Source organism: Talaromyces stipitatus, genomic scaffold (assembly GCF_000003125.1).
Source record: "Talaromyces stipitatus ATCC 10500 scf_1105507295555 genomic scaffold, whole genome shotgun sequence".
Lineage (NCBI taxonomy): Eukaryota > Fungi > Ascomycota > Eurotiomycetes > Eurotiales > Trichocomaceae > Talaromyces > Talaromyces stipitatus.
The window spans coordinates 211,436-223,010 of record NW_002990116.1 but is presented as its reverse complement, the minus strand read 5'-3'; the positions used below and the strand labels follow the sequence as shown (position 1 = coordinate 223,010).

At 46.1% G+C, this 11,575-nt stretch overlaps 5 protein-coding genes across 5 annotated transcripts; 3 read left to right on the top strand and 2 right to left on the bottom strand.

Annotated features, from left to right (window-relative positions):
- The first annotated feature begins 843 nt into the window (after positions 1-843).
- Positions 844-2,816, top strand: TSTA_111900 (yapsin, putative). Its single transcript, XM_002481301.1, has 3 exons — positions 844-1,292; positions 1,369-1,666; positions 1,774-2,816. Exons 1-3 carry the CDS (start codon positions 1,113-1,115, stop codon positions 2,727-2,729), a joined length of 1,434 nt encoding a protein of 477 aa, XP_002481346.1. The 5' UTR covers positions 844-1,112; the 3' UTR covers positions 2,730-2,816.
- Positions 2,817-3,223: 407 nt separating this feature from the next.
- On the top strand, positions 3,224-5,717 carry TSTA_111890 (amino acid transporter, putative). The gene is made up of 2 exons (XM_002481300.1): positions 3,224-5,017; positions 5,079-5,717. The coding sequence occupies exons 1-2, from the start codon at positions 3,391-3,393 to the stop codon at positions 5,102-5,104; spliced, it is 1,653 nt and encodes a 550-aa protein (XP_002481345.1). The 5' UTR covers positions 3,224-3,390; the 3' UTR covers positions 5,105-5,717.
- Positions 5,357-6,696, bottom strand: TSTA_111880 (RTA1 domain protein, putative; the record flags this gene model as incomplete). Its single annotated transcript, XM_002481299.1, has 2 exons — positions 6,411-6,696; positions 5,357-6,332 (listed from the first exon to the last, which is right to left on the bottom strand). The coding sequence occupies exons 1-2, from the start codon at positions 6,530-6,532 to the stop codon at positions 5,357-5,359; spliced, it is 1,098 nt and encodes a 365-aa protein (XP_002481344.1). The 5' UTR covers positions 6,533-6,696.
- Positions 6,697-7,689: 993 nt separating this feature from the next.
- Positions 7,690-10,112, top strand: TSTA_111870 (uncharacterized protein; the record flags this gene model as incomplete). The annotated part of the gene is made up of 5 exons (XM_002481298.1): positions 7,690-7,746; positions 7,800-8,321; positions 8,381-8,515; positions 8,568-9,416; positions 9,480-10,112. 4 exons carry the CDS (start codon positions 7,690-7,692, stop codon positions 9,228-9,230), a joined length of 1,377 nt encoding a protein of 458 aa, XP_002481343.1. The 3' UTR covers positions 9,231-9,416; positions 9,480-10,112.
- Positions 9,704-11,389, bottom strand: TSTA_111860 (C6 finger domain protein, putative; the record flags this gene model as incomplete). The annotated part of the gene is made up of 3 exons (XM_002481297.1): positions 11,328-11,389; positions 10,716-11,263; positions 9,704-10,657 (listed from the first exon to the last, which is right to left on the bottom strand). The coding sequence occupies exons 1-3, from the start codon at positions 11,365-11,367 to the stop codon at positions 9,704-9,706; spliced, it is 1,542 nt and encodes a 513-aa protein (XP_002481342.1). The 5' UTR covers positions 11,368-11,389.
- Between the last annotated feature and the right edge of the window lie 186 nt (positions 11,390-11,575).

Here is an 11,575-nt window from a genome sequence, read left to right as displayed (position 1 = left end):
GGTTTTTATACTTAAAAAGACATTTGAGGGGGTCAACTTGTCGCCATCTTCGCCCGTTTTCGAAGAGACATATTCGGTATTCGACGACAATTGATGGACAGAACATATTATCAATGAATTTGCCAACAGAAACGTCGCTCGAATATGGACATTGGATCGCAAAAAGGATCAAGATACATACAGTTCATCTTCAGAAGGATTTTGAAGGCAATCTAAATACGACCTCCTAGAATTAATTTACGCCCGACTCAATCGACCCACTGTATGATAACTAGTGCTGTGCTTCCGTTACTCTTAACCTGATCCGCAACCTCGAGGGGTTTCATTCTTTTGAGTGAGAACTAAATAATTGGTGCTGACGTGCGGGGGACCTAGTAAAGTAGGTCCGACATGCAGAGCAACAACAAGATATTAGTGTGACCAATTTAAATGGGTCATGCCAAAGACGAAGCCGGACATTATTATGGTCATTATGGTATACGGAGTAGTTCTGTAGGCATATAATGTCAAATGAAAACTAGGACGTGAGTGGAATAGGGGTACGGAGTACGCATTGAGGGATTTTACCGAACGGATCAAGCGGAAGGATAACCGGTCATGACTCGTGAGGCTTGGCCAACGAATCCACAAAAATATCATTCAATGCAACCACGATTATAAATCATCGAAACCGGGGAAGGATTGGAGCTCACTTACTTTGACCGGCGCGTAAAGTCATTTGCATGGGCTTAGCATCAACTACTAACCAGATCAAGTTAAGCAGATGGACCTTAGAAGCAGCGCTGCCTAGGCTTGCATATATTATAAACATACGTAGCTCAATTGTGCAGAGTTCCTGGTTTTATCAGTGACAGAGACTGCCATGGACGAACGCCACAAAGTAATAGTCCCCGACTTAACGTTGACATGCGTGTCCATTTCGCCACATCACCCGGCGGCTTAAAGATGGGTCAAAGACCAGGGCACAGAAATCTCCACAAGACGAAAATCCAGACAACTTGGATGTGGTGACCAGTGTACAGCTACCTCGGAAAAATTGATCTCAATACAATATCCTTGTTTACCGCACACACTTTTTTTTTTTCGGGAATCAATATCAATCCCTCATCACAATGCGTGTGACAGTTTCGTTGCCGTTCATCGTCCTAACGACGGTGTCAGTTGGCAATGCACTGTCTCTTTATAGACGAGATGCGCCAGCAGTCCTGGAGGCCCCGATAATACGCAGACAGTCGGCAGGGACCTTGGACAAAAGAAGCACTTCTCCACTGGACGTCTCTATTATGAACATGGTAAGTATGAGAATTTGCATGCAGCAGCGAAAATCAACCAATTGTGCGACGTGGTTCAGCTCTAACAAATATATAGCAAAATTCAAGCTATTGGTTTAACTTGACATTGGGAACACCTCCCCAGAATTTCACACTCTCTCTAGATACAGGTAGTAGTGACTTATGGGTCGTTGCGGCTCCCGGATCAGGCAAGCAAGGAGGTGTTTACGACTCTAGCTCTTCATCTTCTTTCAAGTCACTAGGTCTTGGATATAATGCGACGTACGCCTATGGCACTACGGCTCTTGGTACCTATGCCACGGATACTCTCGGTTTGGGGGATGCGACTGTGAAAGACTTCCAGTTTGTCGTTGTCAATGAAACTTCCTCTGACGGTGAGCTCACATTCAGCTCGTATTAAATGGACGCCTTGCTTTGCGTGACATTCATGTAGAGAAGTGATTGTTAGCAGTCGTACTAATTTATGATGTGATCAAAATAGTCGGTATTGCTGGTGTCGGATACAACATCTCCACATACGCAGCTGGACAAAACAAAACATACAACAACCTGCCTTATGCCTTGACTGCGAACGGCATCACCAAATCCACCGCCTACAGTCTCTGGATGGACGGCACGGATGCAGACACTGGTATTCTACTATTCGGAGGAGTCAACAAGGCCAAGTACATTGGTGAACTGCAAACTCTCCCAGTTGTTCCTGTCTATAACAATTACTATTCACTCGCGCTCGCCTTGACTGAAGTCATTGTACAAACCGGGGACAAGTCCACTAGCTCTACGACGAATCTACCACTAGCAGTTTCGCTAGATACAGGCTCACCTTTTATCTTGTTACCAGACGCTCTTGTTTCCGAAATCTACAAGTCTCTGAATGCGACATTCTCCGACAAGGATGGGGTCGCTTACGTGAACTGTGATTTGATGACCACCAACTATAACGTAACATTCAGTCTTTCCGGAGCGAAGATTAATGTCGGTCTCAGTCAACTGGTATTATACGAGGCCTTTTCGGACTGGCCCAAGAATAGTTGTTTGCTTGGTATTGCTCCCGGTAAAGCTGGTGTAAATCTCCTTGGAGACACTTTCCTCCGCAGTGCATACGTCGTCTATGACCTCGAGAACAACGAAATCTCCCTCGCCAATACTAACTTCAACCCCGGAAAAGATGATATCCTGGAGATTGGGACAGGCGCCAATGCAGTGCCAGGGGCAACGATTGTTCCTTCCGCTGTCTCGACTGCTACAGGGAATGGAGTTGAGACGGCGACTACGGGAGTGGTGAGTGCCACTGGAGTGACCACCACTGCTAGTGCGAGTTCAGGGGGCTCTTCAAAATCAACTTCCACTTCCTCCGGCATCGCAGCATTGGCCACCGGCAATGCGAAACACTTTCTTTCCGGGCTCGCTGGTGCCGGGCTTTTCCTTCTATTCTAGATATTTCACTACGGCCGCTCAGCAGCCCGCTGATTCTTTTTTTTGTATGCTCTTTTCTGACCTAAAGATTTATCAAGCTTGTCGATTCCTCTCATGTCTAATATCTGCCTGATCCATATATGCTATTTGATCTCTAATTTAATAGTATTGAAACGTATTCTGTCATAAAGGTGCCGACTACGTAGAGCAATCGCTATACTTTCCCGATTCACTCTGCTAACCAGCTTCTACTATCGATCAGTGAGCAAGAAAGGTTTCAAAGTTACATCGGTGGTAGCCTTAAAACTATAATCTGGAAGCGGCTCAAACCGACACATGAATCTAGAGTTTTGAAGTAATCAACAATCTCCTATGCTACAGGCTGATTTTCCTGTCCTGCCCAGGTGCTCCCCACATGCTATCTTGTGCCAAGTGGAAAGCGGGGGATTGACAATCGAGATGCTACGTAGAGGAGAGATAAGACAATCATGCAACTTGGAACCTTGTCAGCAAATATGTTGGAAACTGCGGGGATAATCATATAAAACATGTCTGCTCACATCTGTCGCATCCTTGCTGCCGTATACTCAGATATGTTGGCCTGGATGAGTTCTCATTTGGAACGAACGAAAAGGTAGTCAGACAAAAAGGTACAGTATAGTGTGCGGCTATAGTTGGTGAGATGACGAAAGACATTGAAGCTTTGGGGAGCAATGATTCGAAAACGATAGTCGATGCAAGCATCCTAGATAAAAAAGAACTCAAATGTGGCGAATACGAACATCATAACGTTGGGACACTACAACGAAGACTGAAATCGCGACATGTCCAGTTTCTCGCACTATCGGGTGCTATAGGCACCGGCCTTTTTGTCGGTACGGGTCAAACATTGTCTCTCGCAGGACCTCTTTCGGCAGTACTGGCCTACCTTATAACCGGTTTCAATCTCTACGCCGTGATCAACAGCATGGGTGAAATGGCGACCTGGCTTCCCTTACCAGGTGCAGTGCCCGTATACGCGGCGCGCTACGTCGATCCTGCCTTAGGATTTACGCTGGGCTGGAATTATTGGTATCAGTTCGCAATCGGCGTGCCCATAGAGATCAGTGCCGCGGCGTTGGTTATCGATTACTGGCCAGAAAGCGTCTCAACCGTTGCCTGGATCACGATCATGTTAGTAGCAGTTGTTGCCATAAACCTCTTCCCTGTGCGGTTCTATGGTGAAATCGAGTTTGCCTTTGGAGCTATTAAATTGACAACAATCTGCGGGTTAATTCTCCTTATGCTCATCATCACTCTTGGAGGCGCACCGAGCCATGATCGCATTGGTTTTAGATACTGGCACAATCCGGGCCCAATGCTGGAATATCTTGAACCAGGAGCCTTGGGGCGTTTTCTTGCCTTCTTCAAAGTCTTCATCAGCGCTACATTTGCTTACGGCGGAAGCGAGATGGTGGTTGTCGCAGCCGGGGAGACTGAGAACCCCCGACGAAATATACCCAAAGCAGTCCGCAGAGTCTTCTGGCGTATTGCAGTCTTTTACGTTCTAAGCATTTTCTTGGTCGGTATGTGCGTCTCCGCCACGGATAACCGTCTCCTGAATGCTATTAAGCAAGGCGCTCCTGGAGTCGGTGCCAGCCCCTTTGTTATCGCAATGCAAAATGGAGGCATCAGAGTCCTCCCATCAATCATCAATGCAGTCGTACTTACCTCCGCCTTTTCGGCGGGTAACTCTTTCTTCTACGCTTCGACTCGGGTATTGTACTCTACTGCGCTTGACGGAAAAGCACCCGGGTTTTTGAAGTACGAAAAATTTGGAGTTCCATATGCATGCGTAGCCATCACCGCCATGCTCAGTCTACTGGTTTACTTGAATGTAAATTCAAGCGCATCTGACGTATTTTTCTGGATAAGCAACCTCAGCTCCGTGAGCACTCTGATCGTATGGACATCCGTCTCCATAACTTATCTCCGCTTCCACAAAGGCATGAAACATCAAGGCATTTCAAGGTCTTCACTTCCATTCCGGGCTCCATTCCAACCTTACCTAGCGTGGTTTTCGTGTCTCTTTTCCTCTACAGTGGCATTTTTCAACGGATTCGACTGTTTCTTTCCAGGAAAGTTCAGTGCTAAATCATTTATTCCACCATATATCGACATACCGATCTTTGCAACATTGTTTTTAGGATATAAAATATACCACAGAACTAGTTTTGTCAAATTGGATGAAATAGATTTCTTTTCTGGAAAGGAAGAAGCGGATCGATTGGAAGGCTCCTGGGAGGATGCCAAACCGAGAAATATCTTTGGTAAGTCTATCTGCGTAATTCTCCCAGGCACTATTTGAGTACTAATACCCCTTGGCAACAGAAAGAGTGTGGTTTTGGATTGCTTGAGAACCTTAGCGGTCGCAAGGTTGGAGGATACAGTATATGTCATTATTCTATGATGATTGTATACCAATCTACTCGTCACAGTTCGAAGGTTCCGAATCAATATATATTTGGACGTCAATAATAGTATTGTTTGTAGACAGTGCATGTATGTAGATCAAGATAAAACATACATCTACTTAACAGTCAACACCGGCAAGTAAAAAGAAGAATCAACACAATAAATAACTCCATCACGATACTAAAATCCTTTCATCAGGGATTCGACTGAGATGGAAGCATCTTGTGCCCACTCTCGGAACGTTCATTCGGTTTAGACCTTGAATTCTGTATATTAGATGCCGTTCCTTGCGCGAAACTACCATCGACAACAGCCGGCCACTTTTCCGGCCACAGCCAGAAACTCTCATGATTCGGCTTGCTAGATATCATACCTGACATGTCAAACGGATCGATCACAGTCTGCCACAGGGATCGCTTGTCAATCCAACCGGGACCTAGTCGCTCAGTTTTGCAATCGAGATCCAGATAACGGGTCTTTTGTCGGGGTAGCAATCTACCAGGATGCATTATATTAAGCCAGTATGTGAAGAGAACCATTGGTGCAGCCTCAAAGCTGTAGAGATACCACTCATGAGTCAGAATAGGACTGCAATCTCCTTGCTTGCAGCTTTCAATCGATGCGTAAAGTGTGAAAGACTCGACGGCACGGCAGATACATCGGAAAATAATGAGAAAGGATGTTCCATAGAGAGTGATACAGAGTTTTCGTACGTTAGGTGGTGGACGATGAGCAGCGCGAGAAGCGCGATAATGCACTAGGGCAATCACGCTCACTACCATAGCTTCGATAACAGCTTGCAACAGAAGTGCCGTTGAGACAAGTGTCCCACCGCTTTTGTATCGAGACAAACTATCCGTATTCGTAGCCATGCGAGCAGCACCGGAGGCGGTCAAGGATTCCACTGCTGCACCCAAGTAGACGAAAAAGATGGTGACTCGGTTAGGATGTAGTGGAGCATGCATTGGTAAGTAGTGCAAAAGCCGGCCGAGGATGTTGTAGGCTGATGCGGAATAGATAGGCGGCCCAGCATAGATGAACACCGTCTGGACGATGTATAAATTCACATTCGACGTTTGATAGCTCGATATGCACCTAGCTATCCAGCCAACAGTAAATACTGTGCCACCCCACGACATCCAGAACGTGACGGTCCAAAATTTATAGCGACTGTATAAAGGAATAAACGTGAGCTTTCGGACTCGAGACACTTTGCATGGTAGAAAGACGCCAACTGAGTAAACTCACAAGTTCTGGTAGATGTGCATCACTAAAGATATGCCAATCAAGACGGCAAAAACAATTGGAAGGACATGGCTTGGATGGTAGGGATAAAGACTATACGTCTCCGAGTCCGAGTTGGAGCTCATATTGGGCGGTACGATGTGGTTCACGAGAGGGAATGTGTAGTGTACTGTCGCTTGAAGGGTTTTTGTATTCTGGTCGTCATGACTGAAGATGATCCACGGGGGTTGGAGTCCATATTTATGCTCAAACAAGGCGAGTGCAATGACAACCCTAACAATCAGGTATTCCTGGATCGATGAATGGCGGCACAAGACGCTTGTTAGGGTTATCTCAGCCTCTGAACCCTAAACCTTAAGTCCCCGTATTTGCAATGACATGATTGGCTAAGGAGATTACCTCAGCAGTAGAACGTATTCGATTGGATGACTGGCATCCAAATGACGTTAGCAAATCTAATTATTTTTGGACCTCACTCTGAATGGCATAATTTGATTGGCCAAATTTGTCAACTTTCTTTCACAGAAGGCCCATTTTGACACTACACCTGACCAATGGCAATGCTGCAAAAAACAATTTTCCACTCAGCGGTCCATATCTCTGCAAAGGGCTAGTCTGTGAAAAGTGCCAATATACTGGCTGAGTCTGACGCTGAATACGAAGATATCTCTGCCTTGCAAAGCATTTGGAGGTTTGACGAAGATCAGTCGTATTGGCAGGCATGTAATTCGTCCACTGCGTACTCTGTTACCCGCAAATCAACAAACATGCGGTGGTTGATCACCGATGAGATATGTAACGAAAGCTGAGGATAAGTACTCTCCTGGTCCCAGGAGAGTATGACCCGTAAGTACAGATTCACCGTACTCGCTGAATGGACGACCTCCTCTCAATCATCCAACCTCTGTCTGTCAAATCGGCCTACACCTCGATTCCATCACAGCGATAGCCGGACGGCAGTGACTCAGCAGACAGAATTGTGGCACTGCTATGCCTAGCCTCCAGCTCGAAGATGATCCTGACCACATTCACAATAACAGCGAACCTGTGAGTGTTCAGCATTCAGAGACGGCAATATTTGGCACTTCTTGGCGCGCGTTGCTCAGCATGTTGGAGTCGCCCAATGGGGCTAAAGCCAGCCGTGACTTCATCGCGGCTGAAATTCGAAACAACATGGAATAATTTTTTGCATGTAACAATTCGTTGACAGTTGACCAAGAAGGACCTCTTGTTATTTGCTTTTATACACGAAAATAAGCGGAAACCGTTGAATTGTAATAAAATGCCTGGAGTGCCTTCAGGAAAAGCGTGTGATTGTTGTCGCAAATCGAAGAAGAAGGTTAGTCAGCAGACTTCGACTGACATGCAATAAACTCACGGCTTTGAAATCAGTGCGACGAGAAAACTCCCACGTGTTCGCGATGTATCCGCCTCGGGTTGAAATGCGTTGGCTCTGGTCAGCAGAGGTATAAATTCCAAGAACAACAACCGTTCGGAACGAGCAAAACGAAGAAGAAAACAAATTCGTCGAATACAGACTCGGGTCTGCAGGTCAAAGCGGACGTGATCGCATCACTTCCCCGGCTGCCACCAAGCAATAAAATCACAATCCTTACAAGTAAATATGTTCAAGCGACGAAATTGACAACCAACTTGAAATATAATCTCGCTTGGGCATATGGCTTTTTCATGTTTGAGATTCTGCGACATATGAACGAGAATGAAGCGTTGGATAGTGCGGTGGATGCCCTTGTTTGCGCGCACACCAACTTTTGTACGCGATCGGACATCTCGGTCGAGACCTTGAGTAGTTATTCCCGCGCTCTGCGGAGTTTGAGGAAATGTCTCGACGATCCCACCAAAGCTGGAACGTCGGAAACTTTGTGCGCGGTGATGCTGTTACTGATATGTCAGGTAGGTGTCAAACAGCCAAGTTTTACGTATTATTCACGCGTGAAACTAAGTACCACCAGAATCTGAATGGTTCTGAAGGACAACGATGGTCAGGCCATTGCGAAGGCGCTGCCAAAATACTAAAGGCGCGATCCTTTACCAAGCCCCAGGATGACTTTGAGCAGCAACTGCTCCTTTCTTTACGAGGTTGTGTAGTACGTGTACCCTAACGTACGACGTCATGTGCATCATGTTTATTCCTCACAGTTGTTTGAAGGTTTCTTCAACGAAAAGATAGAACTTGACCCGCAGCAATGGACTTTTCTGGTAGGAAACGAGCTTGACGCTAAACTCCCCGAGGGACAATTGATGCAATATCTTGCCCACGTGCCAAATATACTCCGTCGTGCGCGAGCGGCAACTGGTGAGCGGGAGATAGCAATACTGAGAGCTGAGACAAAACCCATGTATGAAGCTTCCCAAAAATTACTGCTCCAGCTACAAGGAAATTGGGCCAGGGGACCTCCGTCTGATCCTAATAATACGCTTAAAATCGTTGTACTTCATGCCTATTACCAGCGCGCATATGGCATCGGGCTCTTGATTGTCACTATCTTGAATTGGGTGCTCCACGCGTTCACTCCTCCTTTTGACGCAATCGAACTTATAGCAGACTCCACGAGCTTGGTCACCCAAACACTAGAACTGGCCAAATTAGCATGTATCTATCGACCATTGGGATCGGGATATATACTTATCCTTCTGAGTGCCTCGTGGCTTATAGCCAGTAATGACAACGAGAAGTTGACTGTGAATATTATGCTGGAGGATTATCGGCGAGACTTCCCACTGCGGGACACAGACAGTTTGATGACGGAGTTGAAGTGGATGGCAGAACAATTGCAATATTTTCCTGTAGCTTGTGCATAATTTGCTCGGTCAGTCTAGCATGTTGCGCGACTGTACAACATCCTCTGTGTACACTGAGTGTATCAGCGATAAATTTCCCCCATTTCATGGCCTCATCGCTATTTTCATGGACACAGCATCGGGAGGTATGCTTGACCACTTTAATTGATTCCATATGACTCTGGTTTCATCCGTTGGAGCCAACTTGTGGGTTAACAGTCAAGACATCACTACACAGCAATGCAGCTTACTGATGGAGGCCTGTTGCAGATGTGAATATGATCGCTGACATTGAGGTGCATATTTTGCCTCTCCATTATCGACAGCTGTCCCCGAAAATTCGCAGATTTTGTCAAGCTATTTGTCAGATTCCTCGGGGATCCCACCGTCGAAAGTATTCTGCGCTGCATTGAATGACATGGCGAAGAATTTGATGCGTGAATATGGCACAGGCCACCCAGGAGATGGCATCATCAAACCTGACGATACGAGAGCTACAATGGGAATTGATATGTCAGAGACGCTGCGCCCTCGTTCATAATGTTGGTGTCCAGCATAATCGTCAGGCCCTGCATGTAACTTTGAGGGCTTTCCAAATCACCAGGGCTAAGCTGTTGAGTCCAAATTCGGTCCTCAAGTACTTTTCTGATGACCATAACGCTGCTACTGTTGCTCTTGCGCATGATACGATCGAGCCAGCTTTTCACCACTGAAATATCACTGGCATCATAGAGCACAGCGCCGATGATAGCAAGAGGCCATAGGAAGAATTTGCCCCACGTCTTGCCAATATCATCTCTAGTTGATATCAACAATCTTCGAGCTTCACTCAGAGTCAAGTTGAACTCCGTACACCAGGACAAGTAGTGTTCTAAGCTTTCGTTATGATTTAGTTCTGAAGCCGAAAGGATATAGAGAAATAGAACCCGAATACCGACAGCGTACAACTTCCCAATCCACCTGCGGGAGTCACCGTAATAGTTGCTAGCAGTTTCCTCAAGAGTAAATTGCATCTTGCAGACCGCGTAGTAACGCGACCATGCGAGTATTTCGTCAGTGACAGATCCAGGACATATGTCACGTGCAAGTCGAGTCCCTTCGACGAGAAAGAGGAACATTTGGTAGGGAGCTCCAAGAACTGGAGACTGAATAATGGATTGCGATGTCTGGCTCTCCGCCTTTTGAAAGACGTCGATCTCAGCTGTAGCAGTTGACATGCGAGTGCCAAACTTCCTCAGTACCATAAGTGTATCTTCTATCAAGCTTACTTGACCGTCAAACAATGTCGTGACAGCGCTATGATATATATAAGACTCGACACACATACGCTCCCAAACCAGTTCTGACATGGAGGAATGTTGGAAGTCCATGGGCTCGCGCAAAAGGAGAATGCGGCGTAGTGCTTCCGCATGAATAGAACTCTGTCGTCTGACCTCTATTCTCGAATTCTGTGATGTTGTCAGCCACTTTCGACGGTCAAATAACAGTTGCATTATTCAACCGTACTTCATACACACAGAGCCATATGACTGATGCCAGAAGAGAGTCCTCCGTGCCAGTCAAGGTGCCCTCGGCAATACCTGCTGATATTTCGGATATGGCAGCCATATACAACCTGTGAGATGAGTCATATGCCTGGTCCAATTTACTTGCTGTATTTAATGTGATCATAGCACACGCAGACACGGCATTCAGCAATAGGTGCGATTCTAAACACATATACCGTAGATAGGATAGATCGACTGTAGGCTTGCCATCTGCAGCTTGATGGTACTGAGAAGGCAGAAACGAAAACAGACAGTACTCGACAAGCATCGACCCTTTTTGGTCAAATGAATGATGGAAATGCTTGATGCTTTTTGGAATCCGAATTTGACGATTATCATGAGCAGTCAGTTCAGGCGGAGATTGAGACTTTGGCGTGGCAGCTCTTCGATATCGTCGACACCGCTTGTCTACGGAATCTGGTCCTGGCCATTGGCAGTATAGCCCATTTCGCCTGCACCCAGCGCATGCAGGTTTGGTCTCATCACATTTTTTACGTCGCCTTCGACCTACGAGAAATCCGTTAACCCTGGGGAGTGATATATTGATCTATGCGAGGGTATGAGATCTTACATTGTAAACAGCCGGTCAGTGTCCTCAGTTTTGCAACCATTTCATTGCGCTTGTCTGGAGATGAATAATTGCTGAAACTGCAGGTCTCGGTAAAGTGATTCTTTGATGAAATTTGTCTGGCAGGTGGGTCTTTTAGCAGCGCGCAATTATTTCTGATTGGTTATTGTGACAAACAGCCAATAGAACTGCATAGATTGATAGATCCTAAATCCTACTGTTCTCATTGGCCAACAAATAGATGTATACAT

Bases quoted from the DNA above. Each gene is read 5' to 3' on its own strand.
- TSTA_111900 (XM_002481301.1), top strand. From the start codon at position 1,113: ATGCGTGTGACAGTTTCGTTGCCGTTCATCGTCCTAACGACGGTGTCA. The intron at 1,293-1,368 runs GTAAGTATGAGA...ACAAATATATAG, and splicing joins ACGTCTCTATTATGAACATG to CAAAATTCAAGCTATTGGTT. The intron at 1,667-1,773 runs GTGAGCTCACAT...TGATCAAAATAG, and splicing joins CAATGAAACTTCCTCTGACG to TCGGTATTGCTGGTGTCGGA.
- TSTA_111890 (XM_002481300.1), top strand. From the start codon at position 3,391: ATGACGAAAGACATTGAAGCTTTGGGGAGCAATGATTCGAAAACGATA. The intron at 5,018-5,078 runs GTAAGTCTATCT...CCTTGGCAACAG, and splicing joins CAAACCGAGAAATATCTTTG to AAAGAGTGTGGTTTTGGATT.